At 46.6% G+C, this 19,118-nt stretch overlaps 1 protein-coding gene across 1 annotated transcript in view; it reads right to left on the bottom strand.

Annotated features, from left to right (window-relative positions):
• Positions 1-19,118, bottom strand: part of LOC148532315 (phospholipase B1, membrane-associated-like) — a 177,854-nt gene that overhangs the window by 88,092 nt on the left and 70,644 nt on the right. The window contains exons 16-21 of the mRNA XM_088467995.1: positions 17,006-17,049; positions 13,675-13,783; positions 12,268-12,328; positions 10,375-10,455; positions 5,265-5,330; positions 4,630-4,730 (exon numbers count right to left, since the gene is read on the bottom strand). Of these exons, the coding sequence (XP_088324121.1) occupies positions 4,630-4,730; positions 5,265-5,330; positions 10,375-10,455; positions 12,268-12,328; positions 13,675-13,783; positions 17,006-17,049 (462 nt within the window). The remainder of the gene's footprint in view (positions 1-4,629; positions 4,731-5,264; positions 5,331-10,374; positions 10,456-12,267; positions 12,329-13,674; positions 13,784-17,005; positions 17,050-19,118) is intronic.

The raw sequence follows: 19,118 nt of genomic DNA, 5'->3' as shown, positions 1-19,118 counted from the left end.
TATTACAGGGTGTGCAGTCCTGAAATCTTTCCCATATACTCCATTTAATGTGCTTTATTGCACACCTGAGGGAAAGGAGATGCCCTCAGTCTGGTATAAGCACCCCTACCTTATTGGTTTAAAAGCATGGAGTATGGTAATGTATATGCACACTGGTATTAGGCACAATTCTAGGTAAAGTCCTACAAGTTTTATATACTGTAGTGCAACTTTGGTTCATTTTTGGGGCGTGGGTCCCCCTGGATTGCCTTGGTTGATCTGTTTCAGGGCACCGCATTATAACACATTTTTCTTTTATAACACATTTTAACCCTTCACTGTTTGTTTATTATACATGTACTTCACTTTTTATTTTCATTCTTTATATGCAGCAGTAGCTGCTCCTAACTATCTCTTTTACACTGCGCTTTTCTTACTATGGCGCTGCCCAGGGGCGGCTTAGCTGGGCCAGTTTGGGGGTGTCCTGTGCTCTGGATTTGAATCCTCGTATGTTAGGGACCTACCCTAAAGAGGTTACCTGGATGTGGTGAGTAGGCCCATAACCTTGGCCAAGATTATGCTAAAAATCTCTATTGATTGCAAAATTCTATTGCATTTATATATATTATTAATAATTTGGAGTTGTGCACCTGAGATTTGTCTGTTTCTGTGCCTGCAATTAGTCTCATCAGGTAGCACCTCCCATTATATATATATTACAGGGTGTGCAGTCCTGAAATCTTTCCCATATACTCCATTTAATGTGCTTTATTGCACACCTGAGGGAAAGGAGATGCCCTCAGTCTGGTATAAGCACCCCTACCTTATTGGTTTAAAAGCATGGAGTATGGTAATGTATATGCACACTGGTATTAGGCACAATTCTAGGTAAAGTCCTACAAGTTTTATATACTGTAGTGCAACTTTGGTTCATTTTTGGGGCGTGGGTCCCCCTGGATTGCCTTGGTTGATCTGTTTCAGGGCACCGCATTATAACACATTTTTCTTTTATAACACATTTTAACCCTTCACTGTTTGTTTATTATACATGTACTTCACTTTTTATTTTCATTCTTTATATGCAGCAGTAGCTGCTCCTAACTATCTCTTTTACACTGCGCTTTTCTTACTATGGCGCTGCCCAGGGGCGGCTTAGCTGGGCCAGTTTGGGGGTGTCCTGTGCTCTGGATTTGAATCCTCGTATGTTAGGGACCTACCCTAAAGAGGTTACCTGGATGTGGTGAGTAGGCCCATAACCTTGGCCAAGATTATGCTAAAAACCTCTATTGATTGCAAAATTCTATTGCATTTATATATTATTAATAATTTGGAGTTGTGCACCTGAGATTTGTCTGTTTTTGTGCATTCTCAAGAATGTCTCTCGTAAAACAAAGCACTGAGCTGTCACAATGGTCACATCAGGGGCCTAATAGTATGAAGGCCCCCGATGTGACCATTGTGGCAGCTCAGTGCTTTGTTTTACGAGAGACAAACGCTTTGGCCTAGTCAAATCCAAACCGCTCATCTCTATGCGGGGGGGGGGGGGGGGAATTCAATTGATAGCAGGAAAGATAACAGGACAGATTTAGAGTTGGACGCAGTTGGAGCCACGTCTGTGTCTTTTGCTGTGACTCCGTCTTTATGGTGATGTTGCGGCTGATGGTCTTCCTGCTGGGATGCCCGCCAGCTGAAGCGCCAGACCGTCGCTGTGCATACTAAGATACACCATCGGTTGTACCCAAGGGCGTTTCTAGAGAGGAGGGGGCCCGTGTGCAGTCTCCGACACGGGCCCCCCCTCTCCGCCCGGCGGCCAGCAGCGCACTGAGCTGTGCGCGGCCAGCGCCGGAGTTATAGACTCTGGGCACTAGAGTGTGCCCAGAGTCTATAATGTATGCACAGGTCACCGGGAAAATGGCCATGGCGGACATTTTCTCTGTACTGCGCATGCGCAAATGACAGAAAAATGGCCACCGCGGCCATTTTCCAGTCGTACAGCACCGGACCCCCGCGCCGACGTGGGACTCCGGAGAGGTAAGTAATATTACATACCTCCCAACATGACCCTCTCCAGGAGGGACACTATGCTCTGGTCCTGGACTTCCCTGGTAAGAGGTGGGGCTGCAGCGCAGTTCAAACTTCAAATAGGGGAGCCTCACCAACTGTCATTTCACACACTGCCAAACATCACTGGCTGGGACTCACTGGCAGTTGGTGTGACTCCCCTATTTGAATTTTGGACTGTGCTGCAGCCCCACCTCTGGAGCTTCCACCAATCATAAATTACCAGGGAAGTCCAGGACCAGAGCATTGTGTCCCTCCTGGAGAGAGTCATGTTGGGAGGTATGGTATTATGGGTGCAGGGTGTGCGGTGCAGGGCCCCCCTGGACCCGGGGCCCGTGTTCCCCGCACACCCTGCACCCATTATAGATACGCCCCTGGTTGTACCAGCCCTAGGGAGGCGCAGATTATCTGTCTGAACCAAATGTGTGAGTGGTACTGCGTCTTTAGATGAAGTCACTGTCTGCGACACCCCTGCGTTTTGCTAGCCGCCCCACTGTTACGCCACCCCCAGAAATGCCCACTAAAATGGCACCTTTCTGCATCCAATTTGTTCTGCATTTCCCAGCAGTAGCTATCAGGATTCAAGCGCAGTATGACACGTACTTCCAACATGGGACGACTGCGTGAATATCGGCAATGCGCGCAGTTAGCGTGCACATCTGAATCGGGCCGATCACTACTGTTGGATTATTCTGGTAGACAGTCTTAGCTCATTCTCTCTCATACCGGAGGCACTTTGCTATTCTTTGTCCTCCTCTCCCCACTGTGACCACAAAAGCACCAGCTCTGATTCAGGATTCAGGATCTCGGATGGTGTAAGTGTTACAGGAGGGTTGAGTGACATGTGCTCGATCTATACGTTAACCATTTCTGATCAGAAGTTAAATGACTGCAGACCTCGGTCTGTCCTCGCCGGCAGGGTTTACACCAAGCAACCAGCTCCGCTATTGATAAGGAGTCACAGATGTCTTACTTAACCCCGAGCTGAGCTCTTATCTATGTTAATATCCTTTTTTCTTGCTGTCAAACAACTTCTATGTCAGACTGTATAGCTAGAAAACACTGCGCTCCAATACGAATGCAACCCAACAGACCTTTAAAAGAGTCTTCAGTACATTAGTCAACAAAACACAAATAAAAAGTCCAGGCGCTATCTCCAGAGTATATAGTGCTCATACGATGAAAGTGTAGTCTCTAATTAGTGTATAATTCCCAGATGTGTGTTCAATTCACACTTTTCCTCAGTTATTCCTCATTGCCTCATGGTCACAGATATGGAAAAGAAGAAAAAAATATCACATATAGTGAAATACCATTTATTCAAGTTAAAACACATCAAACAACAATGGTTTCAATCCGGATTTAAAACCAGCTTGAGCATCCGCTGGATACGGAGATCTTAGTATCCTACAATAAACTAGACTTCACTGAACAACATCCTCCATCAGCTCCTGGTACAATCAACCAATCACAGGGAAGGGAGGGGGATTTAAAGTACTACTGTCCACCAGAAGAGATACACCTTGAGAAAGACTTTTAAAGTTGAAAGTGAAACGCGTTGGCGGAAAGTGGGAGCAGACTACCAGGACTGTGAGCGGTGGGAAAGATCTCCGTATCCAGTGGATGCTCAAGCAGGTTTTAAATCCGGATTGAAACCATTGTTGTTTGATGTGTTGTCTGCTGTACAGGATACATCTTCACTGCTGGTACGTTGAATATCCCACGAGGGATGGAGTGGTTTTTTAGGGAGTTTTAACTTGAATAAATGGTATTTCACTATATATGATATTTTTTTCTTCTTTTCCATATCTGTGACCATGATGCAATGAGGAATAAATGAGGAAAAGTGTGAATTGAACACACATCTGGGTATTATACACGGATTAGAGACTACACTGTCATCGTATGATCACTATATAATCTGGAGATAACTTCTATGTCCTACACTTTGAACCTCTCTATGTATTGACTTATTTTTACAAGTACGTCAGTATAACGTGATCGATACTGAGTTATACTTGTGCTTGTAGTATCTATATAGATAGTATAACAGTGCTCTCTTCTAGTTATTAGTCTATACAGCATATAGACAGACTTATTTCTACTTGTTGAAGACATACAAGATTTATATAGGATTGGGACGATGCAGAGATAATTGTAAGTTGGACATAACTGCGACCGCATTGCATGCATGGAAATAAATGGGAATATTCGCCCGTATGCACAGTTAAGAATCCCTACACCTGGTTTCGGCATCATCCATGCATGCTTGATGCTTGACCCACCCTGTTCCTTGGTGCAAAGACTCGCCTGAAAACAGATGTAATTACGTATTCTCAGCTCTCTGTAGACCACGGTTACGAAGACGCGCCTGGAATTTGTATGACTCGGCATCACCCTGAGGTGGGTACGTTTGGTTCTGGAACATGTGCAAGGCTAAAAAAATAAAAAATGTGCCAAACGAACTTGTGTTTAACTGTGCATTGGCCGCTCAAAGTGTCTACGCCTGTGCATGGGGTGTCTGACAGATTTTTGCACTCTAATGTACTAATATAGTTGTTGAGAAACACAGATCGCCACATTACTGACCTCATCAACCTCTGCGGACAGTGAGTTCTCTTATCATCGTACAATGCTTTCAGTGTCACAATGTCCAGGATTGTCACCAGGTTCACAAACATCCTTGGAACCTGTTGTGTAAGATAAGTTGGTGGGTTTAACTCATGAAGCGGGGAGATGTATTAAAGCTTTCAGAGAGATATACAATGAGGAAGTTGCCCATAGCAACCAGCCAGCTGCTAGCTGTTGTTTCAAAGACTGTGCTAGATAAATTACATTTAGAAGCTGATTGATTGCTTTGGCAACGTCTCAATTTTATCTCTCTCCAAGGCTTGATAGATCTTCCCTACGGACAGTCAAAATTTATAGAAAAAATATATATATTTATGTGTATACATATACTAGCCCCCCCCTCTGCTGCTTATGACATAGGCAATGATGATGGTACCATCCATGGATCAGTGCCTGGAGAAATTGAAAGTTATCAGACAGTTTTCCCCAGCAGGACAGGTGGTACAGCCCAGCCGATAGGGCACCGTGGATAAGGGTTAGACGGGATGGGATTCTTGGGCAGGCCATGACTCTGTCACCGCTGTAATAAGCATGGACCTAGGTCTAATTAGTCATATAAGCAATGTAGTTTGTGTCCTTGTCAGACAATATACCTCTTGCTGCAAGTAGTCCAGGGCTTGCTTGATGCGGTAGACAAACTGTTCTGGAGAACGAAATCTCTGTTGAAGATCAAAGTAAATAAATTAGGACTTGTTCCCTGGATTTGGACAAGTGTTTGTTTGCACTTGTACAGTGTGACAGAAGGGAGATGGCAGCTGAGAGACAGTCATTTCTCCAGAGAATAAGCCGCAATGGGGTGTGAACGCCGCTACGGAAGCTGTGGGCAGGAAGGTCACACAAACATCCCACTATCCTCATCCCAAATCAGTTAAGGGTCTATTCATCATTACTTAATTATTTGGAGATAATTAGGTTTAGAACTCGCATGGAGTTCTACCTAATTACCAGAGGAATTCCTCTGCTCAATAAGTATCTACCCCGAATAGCTGTCATTGGCCCTCATTCAGAGCCGTACGCTGTGAGCAGAGCGCACGCTCTGAATGAGGGCCGGGCTCCATTTTCATGGAGCGTCCTCCTGGACGCTCGTATAGCTGTGGGTCACCACCCACAGGCTATACGAGCGTGCTTTGTGATGGCCTCGATGGTCTTGACCATCGCGACCATCGAAATTGCGAGCCGGAGCCTGCGGTTGAGGTTTTCAACCGCAAGCTCCGGAGTGATTTTGGCTCTATCAGAGCCAAAATCACTCCCACTGACATCACTAGTGATGTCAGTGGGCCGGCTTCTGACGGGAGGCGTTCCCGTGGGAACGCCCCCGTCAGGGAGGCACGCCCCCGGCACGCCCACCAAAGGGGGCGTGCTGTCAATCAACATTGACAGCATGCCCCCTTTGATCGGACACAACGAGCGAAGGACTTTCCTTCGCTCGTCGCGTCTGGCGCATGCGCACGACGGAGCTCCCTCCGTCGTGCGCATGCTCAGTCCATAACATCGACCCACTTGCGAGCGGACAGCCGCTCGCGAGTGGGTCTGAATCAGGCCCATTGTTGTGATGACAGCTATTTAGAAAATAGATACTTTTCCCTTCACGCTGCAGCAGCGTGCAGCGGCGGGGGAGGGATGGACCGCAAAGAAGGCGGGGCAAAATCCCACTGCTTCACAAGCTGCCACGTAAACGGCAGCTTGTGAAGCCTTACGAGGGCTGTACGCCATCTGGGGATGGCATACAGTAACACCATAAAATTGCAAAAATAAATAATTTTCGGAATTTGATGAATAGCCTAATTTTTACATCCCGGTACTAAAGTAAGGGGAGTGTGGAAATTAACGCCGCAGAACCGTACCCAGGAGATATTGGTGATATCTTCTGCGTTACTAGTCTAATGAATGGCTCACTTACTTAAAAGTAGGGAACTGTTTGAAAAAAAAAATCTTAATTAAAGTATGATGAATAGGCCCCTTATTCTTTAGACATGTTATTTAAGCATTACAGTAATAATTATTTATGCTAAACTATGTGTAAGTAATGAGAATGGAGGCACACCGCCCCCCGGTTATCAGCTCCAACGATAACTGGGACAGGATAGGGGCAGCAGTGGGGTCACATGTCTCATTGACCCCGGGCTGTAACGAATCAGTCCTATACATTGTGAGTGCACAAGTAATAATTGTGTACAGCATAGCTTCATCTCCCTGTCATATACTATCTAATCCATTATTATTACTGGGATTATACATTGTGGTAAAGATAAAAGCAAAGAAAGGCAATTAAAATACACAAACTAATAAAAAAAAACAATCTATATGGTGTCCCCTGAATTGCGTTTCCCTTGGCCCGTATAATGAATACTGCGCTATCACTAGAAATTCACCAGCAGTAGCTGAAAATATAGCGGTCGCAGTGTTGGACAATGGCAACCTCGTGTCATTTTAAAGACCTAATTCTGTGTCACACACAAGGTTTGCGGTCGACTTGTCGACATTCGGAAGGTAGACATGGAATGTCGTCAGGTTCTGAATGTCGACATGCAAGCTGTTGACACTGTCATTAGGTCGACAATTAAATCAATATGTAGATAATGATCAGGGGCGTTTTAAAAGAAGAGGGGGCCCGTGTGCACTCCTCGTGCGGGGCCCCCTCCTTTCTCCTTGGTGGCTGGCAGCCGACTGACACGGCTGGCCAGCCACCGGAGCATTAGTAGACTCCGGGCACTAGAGTGTGCCCGGAGTCTACTGCACATGCGCAGAACGCTGGAAAAATGCCCGCGGCAGCCATTTTTCTGGTGTTCTGAGCAGCAGTGACACCCGATGCGGGACCTCGGACAGGTAAGTTTAAAAAAATATGGGTGCAGTGTGTGCGGTGCGGGGCCTCCTTGGACCCGGGGGCCCATGTGCCCCGCACACACTGCACCCATTATAGATACGCCACTGATAATGATATGCATTTAGGTCCACATGGTAAAAATGTAGTCATGTTCAGAGACTACGAGGGAAAGGCAGCTTCTAGCTAGCATTTATCAAGTACATTCTATAAAATGATAGCAAGGAGCTGGTTGGTTGCTATGGGTAACTTCTCCATCTATCTTCTTCAGAAGGGCTGGTAGATCTCCCCCAAAACATGAGTAAATTTACATGAAATAGAACGATGGTTGAACAGATAATTTATTACATCTTAAGGTGCCCACACACTGAGCGACTCGCAAACGATGCAATGTCGTTAACGATTTCCTTTGAACTCCCCGGCAGCTCCCTGGCAGTCCTGGACAAACGATATCGTGCATAAAGTGTTCATATTTTGACAAACGATCTACTAACGACCTATAGTGCGTCCTTAACGATTTCCAGCGCTTTGTTAAAGAGATTTCCAGATCTTACCTGCAGTGGGTAAGATCTGAAGATATGATTAACAACCCGCAGGGACCGAGCATCCGATCGTTATCGCTCAGTGGAAACTGCACGACTTGCACAAATTTGAGGGATTTATCGTTACGATGCATCGAAATCGTGTAAATCGTGCATATGATTGCCTAGTGTGTGGGCACCAGTGTGAGATTTTCTCTGGTCACCCGATGTTACATGTAAGATCAGGGCCGGCTCTACGGGTGTTCGACCAGTGCGGCCGAACAGGGGCACCACCCATAGAGGGCACTCCCTCCCCAACATCCCGATTTCAGCGGGACAGTACTGTCCCACTATATCTTCCACCCATGGGCCAAAGTGGCCCACGGGTGGTGAAATCGGGAGGGTGGGGACCCCCACAGCTGTGGTGGTACCGGACCACGGAGTCTGAATGGATTCTGCGCGCATGCATGTGGCATCCATCCAGTGATGGGAGAGGGCTGGGGGAAGCCTGATGTTATTTGAAGGTGTGCCATGCGGGCACGCCTCCAAATAACGTCACATAGGGGCGGTGGTCTATGGTAATTAGGTCACGCACCCATTTTAGGTCACTCACGGCTTCGGCGTGCGTGATGTGAGGGCGCACTTTGAAGAGCTGGCACAGGGTGCTCCAAACCCTGGAGCCGGCCCTGTGTAAGATAGTTGCACAGTCATTATCACATAGGAGACCGTAAGTGAACTTGGGATTAACATGAGGGTTACTGGCCAGGCCGATATCTCAGACAGAACAATAGCGAATGACGTGTCAGTTACTAATTTAAGAGCTTATCCCATTATATTGTGTTTGTCAAAGATTACAGATAAAGAAGCCGTTTATCATCAAAGTGTGGACTGTAAATTGCTGGCATTATGTGCTATTTTAAGAGGCAAATTCTCATAAATGACGTAATATGTGTGTATGTTTTTAAATCAACGAGGCTCGTTGTGTAGCTGTGGTGAGTCCTGCTGGAGGCAGGAGAGAGAGAGGCTGGAGGCCAGTGTTGGCACAGGCAACGGTCTGACCGGGCAACATAACACAGGGCATCTTATTGTCTGGGGCACCATATTGAAATTCGTTTACCTCAGAGCTAAAGTATGGGATGGCCCAGTGAGAGGTGCGTCATGGGTAATCCATGCTAAAAAGCCCCCCCTCCCAATGATCACTGCCCTCATCAGTCTTCCACAGTGGAGGCTAAGGACACTGGGTCTCATTCAGACCCGGTCGCAAGCGCCGATGTAATGGTCCCCACAGAGCATGCGCATGACAGAGCCGGCTCTGTCGTGCGCATGCGCGAGACCCGGCTAGCGACGGGCGCTCCATCGCTAAGGGTCTCGTAGCAGACGGGGCGAGCTGTCAATGTTGTGTGACAGCTCGCCCCGCTTGCTGGGCGGGCCGGGGGCGTGCCCAGCCAAACTGAGGCGTTCCAGTTGGAACGCTTGCCGTTTGGGGGCGGCCCCACTGACATCATTGATGATGTCAGTGGGGAACTTCCCGCTCAAACAGAGCAGGAAGTTCCCTGGGGCTTACGAGAGCCCAGACGCAACCTTCGGGTCTGGTCGTAAGCCCCGAAGGTCGCGATGGTGATGAAAATCGCGACCATCACCCTGATCGCAAACTAAGCTGTGGGTGGCAACCCACAGCTTAGCTTACGACCTGGAGGCAGCACTTCTAAACAAGAAGTGCCCGCCCTCATTCAGAGTGAGCGATCGCTTCTTGCGATGGACTCTGAATGAGGACCACTGTGTATCGCATGTCCGTGTGATTATCACATAGGCATGCAGGATAAGTGCTTACATATTTGAAATGTCACTGGCCCCTACCTTGGCTGCCAGATCTGGCCGTGCTGCTGGTCCAGATCATGGACCATTTTCCAGAAAAGAGGGCCGGCCCCGTCCTCTTTTTTTCCCCCAAACAGGAGCAGCCTGTCAATCAGGCTGCGATTTTGGGGAACTATGAGATATCTTGCAGTAGAAGACCGGCCCATGCGCAGGATCTGAGCTTCTAACATCGGAGTTCTACTCTGAATCAGGCGATCTGAGAGCAGATAGTGGCAGATTCGGCCACCTCTGTGCTAGGTGTTGCATGGCTGAGCACTGTCATTGTGATGCACAGGCTGTTCAATCCAGGAGTAGTACCAAGGGCAGTGTGACCGGTGCTGCCGCCAAGGGGCGCAAGGCTGAGGGGACTGCTTAGCTACTGCCCTGGCAGCACCGGTCTCCAGCTTGTGAGGTGCCTGGAAGGCCACCCTGCTGCCTGGAGAGCTGCCCGAACCACGTTGGGACACTCTCGACACCCATCTTCCTACTGCCTGGAAAATAACATACCGGGTTCTTACAGATGGCGCACAGATCATTCCCTCCTATAAATATAGTCAGCAGTTTCCAGTCTTCTGTATAATTGATGTTCTAGATGGAAACATTAAATACAATAACATAAAGTAGAAGTTTCACAATGTTTTTTTTTTCATTTTTTACAAATGTTTCACTTAGTATTAATAATAAAGCAACACAGTAAAGTATGAGTAATAAATCAGGTCCAGAGAAATAAGATGTAATAATGTCAGCTTAGTAAGTTATTTTGTAGAACAATCCCCTCCTTATGTGATACAGTAACATTGTGTTTAGGGGTGTGGTTCAGAATGCTGACATGGACGGGAGCTGTCATAATGTCAACAATGTGACTGTCAGCAGGCGACATGTCGACCATGTGCTTTTCAATTGACGAGGCAAGTACCCCCAACGCTAAACCCTAACCACAGCCTAACCCTAACCGTAATTGCAGCCTAACCCTAATCCTATGCCAGGGGTGTATTAGGAGAGGAGGGGGCCCGTGTTCACTCCCCATCCGTGGCACCCTCCTCTCTCCCCGACTGCCGCCAGTGAACTGACAGCAGCGTTAGACTCCAGACACTAGATCTCCTATTGCACATACCCAAAACGTAGAGAAAATGGCAGCGGAAGCCATTTTCCAGGTGTTTTGTGTAGCGCTACTCCATGGGACTTCAGAGAGGTAAGTATAAAAAAAAAAGTATGGGTGCAGGGTGTGCAGAGCGGGCCCCCCTGGACCCAGGGGCCTGTGTGCACCGCACACCCTGCACTCATTATAAATACGCCCCTGTCCTAACCACAGCCTAACGCTAACAACAGCCTAATCCTAGCCATGCCTAACCCTAATTGCAATCTAACCCTAACCATGTCTTATTCCTAGCTACAGCCTAAACCTAACTACAGCCTAACCATAATTGCAGCCTAACCCTAGCCACAGTCTAACCCTAACTCCATTCGCAGCTTAACCACAGCCTAACCCTAACCCTAACTACAGCCTAACCCTAACCACAGCCTTACCCTAATTGCGTCCTAACAATAATCACAGCCTAACCCTAGCCCTAACTGCAGCCTAACCCTAACCACAGCCTTACCCTAATTGCGTCCTAACCCTAATCACAGCCTAACCCTAACCCTAACTGCAGCCTAACCCTAACCACAGCCTTACCCTAATTGCGTCCTAACCCTAATCACAGCCTAACCCTAGCCCTAACTGCAGCCTAACCCTAACCACATCCTTACCCTAATTGCGTCCTAACCCTAACCCTAATTGCAGCCTAACCTTAACCACAGCCCAACTCTAACGCTAAGTACAGCCTAACCGAACCATAGCCTATCCCTAATCACAGCCTAACCATAACCACAGCCCAAACCTAACCGCAGCCTAACCCTAATAGCAGCCTAACTCTAACCACAGCCTAACCCTAGTCCCAGCCTATCCCTAACTTTAACCACAGTCTAACCTTAACCCTAATTGCAGCCTAACCCCAACCACAGGCTGACCCTAATCATAGTCTAACCCTAATCACAGCGCACATGTGCAGAATGACAGCAGAGGGACTTCTGGGTCTTAGACCCGGAAGTCCTTTATTCACAAAGGACCGCTCTTACCGAGAGAGCGGTCTTTTGCACATTCCATCATGCATACTGGCGTTACCAATGGCGGCATGCATGCGAAGAGCGGCAGGATGCATCGCATCCCGAATGCGATGCATCATGCATCCCACCCTGGATGAGTGACATAAAGATCAGTGTCTTAGCTGTCCCCTAGCCATTGATGTTGTAGGCCACCATCTCGGTTCACCTAATGATTGCGCCGGCCCTGCTGTCAGTAACACAACAAATTAAGCATTTCCCCAAGAATATATAAATCTAGTTAGTTATCGTACTCACCCCAGCAGCGTTCATCTGCTTCATCTTCGTCACCAACAACTTGGCCTGGTCGATCATATCTCTGCAGAGTACAGGGAGGTGCGTTAATTTAACCCCAGATATCAGTAGCAAATATAAACCTGTATTCATGGCTAATATAGAACATCCAATCTAAGTTTTGCCCTAATTGTCCCTACACAGAGATGATAGATTTTGGGGATGAGGTAGAGCTGGACGGAAGTTGGCCATAATTGCCCACAAAGAAACCAGAGGTGGGCGCTGCTGTGTCTGTTCTTGCGTCAGTTGCCGGCAGTGATAATATGCCAATGCTACATCTCCTGGTGTAGTAGCCTGCGTCTGAGTGTGCAAGGACTGACACGCCCAGTTTCAGCATCTTCGCACACTGTAATACCGCCGGTGATTCTTTAGACCCCACCATTGGTGCACTATAGAGCTTACCATCGTCACTTGCACCGGACCTATAACATGTGCAGAGTCTCTGTGGGAACATTTCCTGTGTGGCTGAGTCTCTGCATCTGAGAACGCGGCCGATGAGACTGACGTATATTGCGATAATTTATGACCACCTCCCAGGAACGCCCACCACTTTGCCGCCCCATTTCTGATACCATCTGCACGACCTACACCTGGACAAACCATGTTGCAATACAAGGGGTATAAATACATTTATTATGTTTGCATGCAGGGTAAATCGTGGCTGCTTTTGCCTGTAGTCCACAAATTATTTTTACCCTGCAATTTAGAGTTAGGACATGCCCCTCCCACATCTAACTCTCCCTGCATATCTTACATCTGCCCCACCTACAGAGCAGTATGGTTTTACCCAGGTGCAAAGTAATCTGCTTTTATTTTACTCCAACCTTAGGATCGGGCCCAAACTGCCTGTATATATGGAGGTAGATGTATATATTCGCCCGTATGCAGAGTTCTGCACATAATTGGGAGCAGACCGTGCCTATACGAACGTTTGGTTTGATAACATCATCAGCACAAGGACGCACTTGCATCAGCCCTACCTTTGGGAAGTGACATGATGTGAGGAGAGGAATGGAGGTAACAGGAAGCCACAGACAAAGAGTTATATAGAGGAAGGAGCGGGTCCTCCAGCAGCACAGAGTATATCAGGATATGACTGATGTGTCAGTGAGGACGGGGCTGCATGTGACGGGGGCAGTGACATGATGTGAGGAGGGGAATGGACTGGAGGCAGTGGTAAGCCAGAGACTGAGAGTTATATAGTGGGAGGAGCAGGTTCCCCAGCAGCACAGAGTATATCAGGTTTGCATGTGACAGAGGCAGTGACATTATGTGGGGAGTGGAAATGAGGCAGCAGGAAGTCACAGACCGTAGAAGAAGCTGTATATAATAGTAATTATTTCTCAGCTTGTGACATTATTCCCAACGTACACTGAGTCTGCTCCTGGCACAGCCCGGTTTAGTTTTGACCTCGAAAGAGTGTGAGGCCCCTTTCCAAGCGAATAACCTTCAATATCCGGATTGAACTGCCGGAAGATGTCTGCAAAACAAGTCAGGTTTTATGTGCTACATATTCTAGATGCATAACTAATCCATACTTTCCTACCCTGCCGGAAGTTGCAGGATTATTCGGGTAGCCCCCCCTGCACCCCCAGAAGAGTGGCCGGACGTCTCACATCCCGCTCACTTCCTAGTGAAGTGGGCAGAATGGAGAAGATAAAACGGGAATTGATGATCTGTAAGTGGAGGGGGGCTAAAATGACCCATCCCCCTCTCCACGCACTGATGATTCACGCCATTTTGCGCAATGGGACGGTGCCTAATGATGTCAGAGCCCGACCCTGAAGTATTGTAGCAAGCAGCATTGAGGAGATGAAAAAAGTAGGTATGTACTAAGGGCCTGATTCAGACCCGTTCACTATATGCGTGCGCTCGCAAGTGGCCTGATGTTCTGCGTACACGCATGCGCACGCTTCATTCTAAGCTTGCGCGAACAACTCACTGCGATCGCATACCGCTCGCTCGCCCTGCAAAGACAGCCCAGTGTAATGAGTGACATGAGAGGCCGTTTGTTTGTGGTAACAGGGGCTTTCCTGTAATAACGGGGGGTTGGAGATGTGAACGCAGGTGTGCCTGAGTGTTTCAATGCCGTTTCAGAGGTGTGCATAATTAACAGGCAGCATCATAGCACACGTCACTTGCCATTTTTTACACTGAAATGCTGGCAGAGCTTGCGGTAATGTAAGGCTACCACAAGCACTGCGTTCGCATCCGATGGTCCTCAATGTACCAATGTTTTCATACACTTCCTGGAGATGACGTGTGCCAGTGGGCATCTCTACATATGCTAAGAGGTGTCTGCATACACAGAGCGATCGCTCGCACAGCCAAAGGGTGTGCTTATGCCTTGGCTAGCGATCGCATCCCATGACGTCAATTTGGAAAATTTGCTCAGTGCTAGCGTACGCATCTAGCAACCGGGTCTGAATCAGGGCCTAAGCCCATGCTTTTTTTTACTATTTGATAATACAAATAAACATAGCCCTGCAGATTCCACCCACTTTATAACAAACTCCCATCTGCCGCACTGCCATCTACAGCTGATACAATCAGCTGTTTTACTTGGACATTCCTCCGTTCCTCTTACAGCCCCGGACAAAAACCAGGCAGTGAGGAGTGGACCAATCACAACATTCTTCTGTAGACTCAGTGGCGGAACTCCCGGAGACAATGGAGTCATTTGCCGCCGGGCTCCAGCCCTTAAGGGGGCACCTGGCTTCATTGTCCCCCGGGCCGTTCCGGGCACTGCTATGGAGATGGAGCGCCGCTGATCGGCGCTCCACCTCCAGCGGCGTCAATACAGGGGGTGCGGATCGCACTCCCTATTTGCCAGGCGCCCGCTGAGTGTGTTACCAGCGGGCGCCCGGTTCCTTCCTTCTCGCCCGGCGGTAGCCGGAGGAACGGAGCTCACTCCTTAGCTCCGCTTCCGGGTCCCGCAATGCACTATGGGAGTGACGTCATGACGTCACTCCCATAGTTCCGAGGAGCGGGTGCCGGGGACGGAAGGCAGCAGCACTGGAGCGGGGTTTCAGGTAAGTATTGTTTTTTGGGTTTTTTGTATATGTGTGCGCTCGCTCGTGGGGGGGGCTCACTACAGGGGGCATTATTGGTGGCTCACTACAGGGGGCATTACTGGGGGCTCACTACAGGGAGCATTACTGGGGGCTACTACAGGGGGCATTACTGGGAGCATTACGGGGGATTACTACAGGGGGCATTACAGGGGGCTTACTAAAGGGGGCTTACTACAGGGGCATTACTGGGGGCTTACTACAGTGGGCATTACAGGGGGCTTACTACAGGGGGCATTATGGGGGCTTACTACAGGGGGCATTACTGGGGGCTTTCTGCAGGGGGCATTACGAGGGCTTACTACAGGGGGCATTACTGGGGGCTTTCTACAGGGGGCATTACTGGGGGCTTTCTACAGGGGGCTTACTACTGGGGGCACTACAGGGGCCCTTACTACTGGTGCACTGCATAGGGGGACCTCTACAGAGGGCACTGCACAGGGGGACCACTACTGAGGGAACTGCACAGGGGGGCGGCAGCTGGGGCTGGCATAGGTGCTGGGGGGTGGTACATTTTAATTTTGGGGGGGCAACAAAATTTATCTTGCCTCCGGTCACCTGGGATGAAGTTACGCTACTGTGTAGACTGAAAAATTATTCATAAGGAAGCCGCCCCTATCTATTCCCTTGGAAGCAATGACATCACTGAGGTTTGAAGTGACATCATTCATTAATGTCACCGGTCCTAGTGAATTGATAAGCTGCCTTCTCCTGACTATTGGTTCAGCCTTTACCACATCTAGGCTATGGGCACACTTTAAAATAACAATATTAAATATGTATTGTAATACAACATCTATTAACCATGAATGTTAATGTTGATAGCGATAATGTTACAGTTTAGATGTTGATAGTGATAGGATACAGTTTAAAGGGTTGTATCTTGGACAAAGTCTTGGAACTGATTAATGCTCTGGCAGGGGGACCCCATGCTGTGTCTGGTTCATCCCGGTGCTGGTTAATGGAAAATAGGGGGAACTCCACGCTGGTTTTCTCCTCAATTTTCCATGACAAGACCATGCTGAAAGGTGCAGGGCTATGGATTTAGGGGGAGACTCCATGCCATTAAAAAAAAATAAAAAATGAATGCTTTGTTTAATACTTTAAACTCCAAAGCCGACTGTCAGCCTAATCATGCTTTGATGTGACAGCAGAGTCTATTGTACAGTATATGGGGAAATTTGACTGATCTCGTACCCAACAGAAATCTCTGAGTATTACCATTGAATGTACATAGTCAGTCAAATACGCTGATTAGTAAATTTGGGTTTTTGATGGTAAAACATTCTGGCAATGTCTAGCGATTATAGATAGACTATAAATCTTAGTAAATTTACCCCTCAGAGTGCGTCCTTACAGAACAACAGGCAGCAAGTAGATTGGAGACATTTGGATATTAATGTAACGTTGGCAGTTGGTGAGGAACAGAGATACTGAAGTCATTGTAAGCATATAAGTGGGGGTGTTGAAGATGGTAAAACATCATTTGTCTAGTAGAACATTGAGCAAGTCCACTTACAATATGGTAAAGAAACGTAAAGAAACGCGTCTCTCTTCTAGTGCTGTAGCTTTAATCTACATGTACAGGATAATACATTTAAACAGTAAAGAAATAAGATAAGTGTACATACTTGCCAGTGTGGTCGTGTTACTGAGGTCTCCATCCCCACCAATACTGTGGGCAAAAAAGAAAAAAGGGTAATGAAAAGACCATGAAATGTGTTGGAGTATTAGGAAGTGAGAGAAACGCGTAACCATGGTTTGGAATCATTGGATTATTTTCACTCATAAAGGAGTATTTGTGAAGTGGAATTTTTAATTAACTCATCTCAAAATTTCATTTTTTACTAACAATTTACCACATACTAAGGGGTATATTTACTGAAGGTCGCTTTTAATTGATTTTGATCACTTTAAAATCGATCAAAATTGATCAACATGAATGTTGTGTTTCTGGGGATAAATCGCACATTTGCTAATACAGGTACTTAAAAAATAAATAAATAAATAAAAAATTGTCTGTTAGTAAATTTGTACCCCAGAAACACAACATCAGTGTTTATCCACATTTATTGATTTTAAATAGATCAAAATTTATTAAAATCGACCTTTAGTAAAGAATACCCCTCAGAGATTTTTGTTTTATCTTAAAAACTTCTTTAAAAATTAAATAGCAGAAGTAAAATATTTGCAATTTAATTAACTTAAAATGAAGCTCTGGCTCATTTCAAATGGTTTAGATCACTGGTTCCTAATGTGGGGGGTGACCCAATGGGCAGTCGCACGTTAAATGAATCACCTTCCAGAACCTCCAAATCTACAAATACTAATTGATTATTATTTGTCAACAAGTAATATTGCTAAATAGTGCCACCATATATTGCCAAAAAAATTTGTGAAATTGTCATGCTTGAGCCTTGTGTATGTGTATTTATTGCTGACAGCTGTTTGCCACCTCTACAGCATCAATACTAACAACTAACAGCTGGTCATTTACATTCTCAATTTGCTGATTTATTTCTACCAATCACTTCAATAGAGGACTTCCTGATTAGGGGTCACCAATGGTCCAATATATTGTCCTTTGGTCAAGGCACCATTCATGCTAAAACCCCTCCCTTTTATATATTTATATATATATATATATATATATATATATATGAGGTACTTTCGAACAGTCAACGTGGTTTGCAACACTGTATTTTTACTTTTTTTATATATATTTTTTATTTTGTGTCTGTGTTTGTTTATTTAGTTTTTATGCTTTATTCAGATTTGATATTTAATATTAACGTTCAATTGTGCCCCCTGCTGGCCATCTATTGTAATGGGCATCTATTAGAGCAATTTAATTGTTTCTCTGATAGATGCGTATTAGCTGTGGTAGTCACATTTTTTCTCTCAGCCTCTGGAGGTGCGAGAATAAATGTGTCTAAAGTGCCTAGTTTGGGCGCTGTGACAGTGGTTTGGGCACCATAATCTCTTTAGACGGGTTTAGCCGTGCTTGTTGGCACGGTAAATGCCAATGGGCGCCCAAATGGAGAAAACAATTGAATTGCTCTGTCAGGCGTCTATTCGCATAGACGCCCAGCAGAGGGCACTCTCTGCAAATGAATTGTCCCCTAAGAGGGTGAAGCACAGTTCTCACTGAATTGTATTTTACTTGTTTTCTAGAGGAATCCTCTTCAATATAGAAAACAGTGAGCAACTTCCCCTTCCACCGAACAGGGAGGGTTGGATTCTGAACCTTTACAATTTTGGACTAAGAAATAACTTTGGTGTATGTCTTGTTTCACACAAAGGGGGAAGATCATCCTTGGAGCGAAGTAAAGTGGAGTAGTAGCCCAAAGGTAACCAATCAGCTTCTGTCACTTTAAATACAGATAAAGAACAGTGGGGTAGATGTATGAAGCTCTGGAAATTGATAAAGTGCAGAGTGATAAACGACCAGCCACTCAGCTCCCAACTGTCATGTTACAGCTCAGCTCCCAACTGTCATGTTACAGCTCAGCTCCCAACTGTCATGTTACAGCTCAGCTACCAACTGTCATGTTACAGCTCAGCTCCCAACTGTCATGTTACAGTTCATCTCCCAACTGTCATGTTACAGCTCAGCTCCCAACTGTCATGTTACAGCTCAGCTCCCAACTGTCATGTTACAGCTCAGCTCCCAACTGTCATGTTACAGCTCAGCTCCCAACTGTCATGTTACAGCTCAGCTCCCAACTGTCATGTTACAGCATA

Source organism: Taudactylus pleione, unplaced genomic scaffold (assembly GCF_031769625.1).
Source record: "Taudactylus pleione unplaced genomic scaffold, aTauple2 ptg000079l, whole genome shotgun sequence".
Lineage (NCBI taxonomy): Eukaryota > Metazoa > Chordata > Amphibia > Anura > Myobatrachidae > Taudactylus > Taudactylus pleione.
The sequence above is the reverse complement of the archived record's forward strand: the minus strand, read 5'-3'. Positions and strand labels throughout refer to the sequence as shown.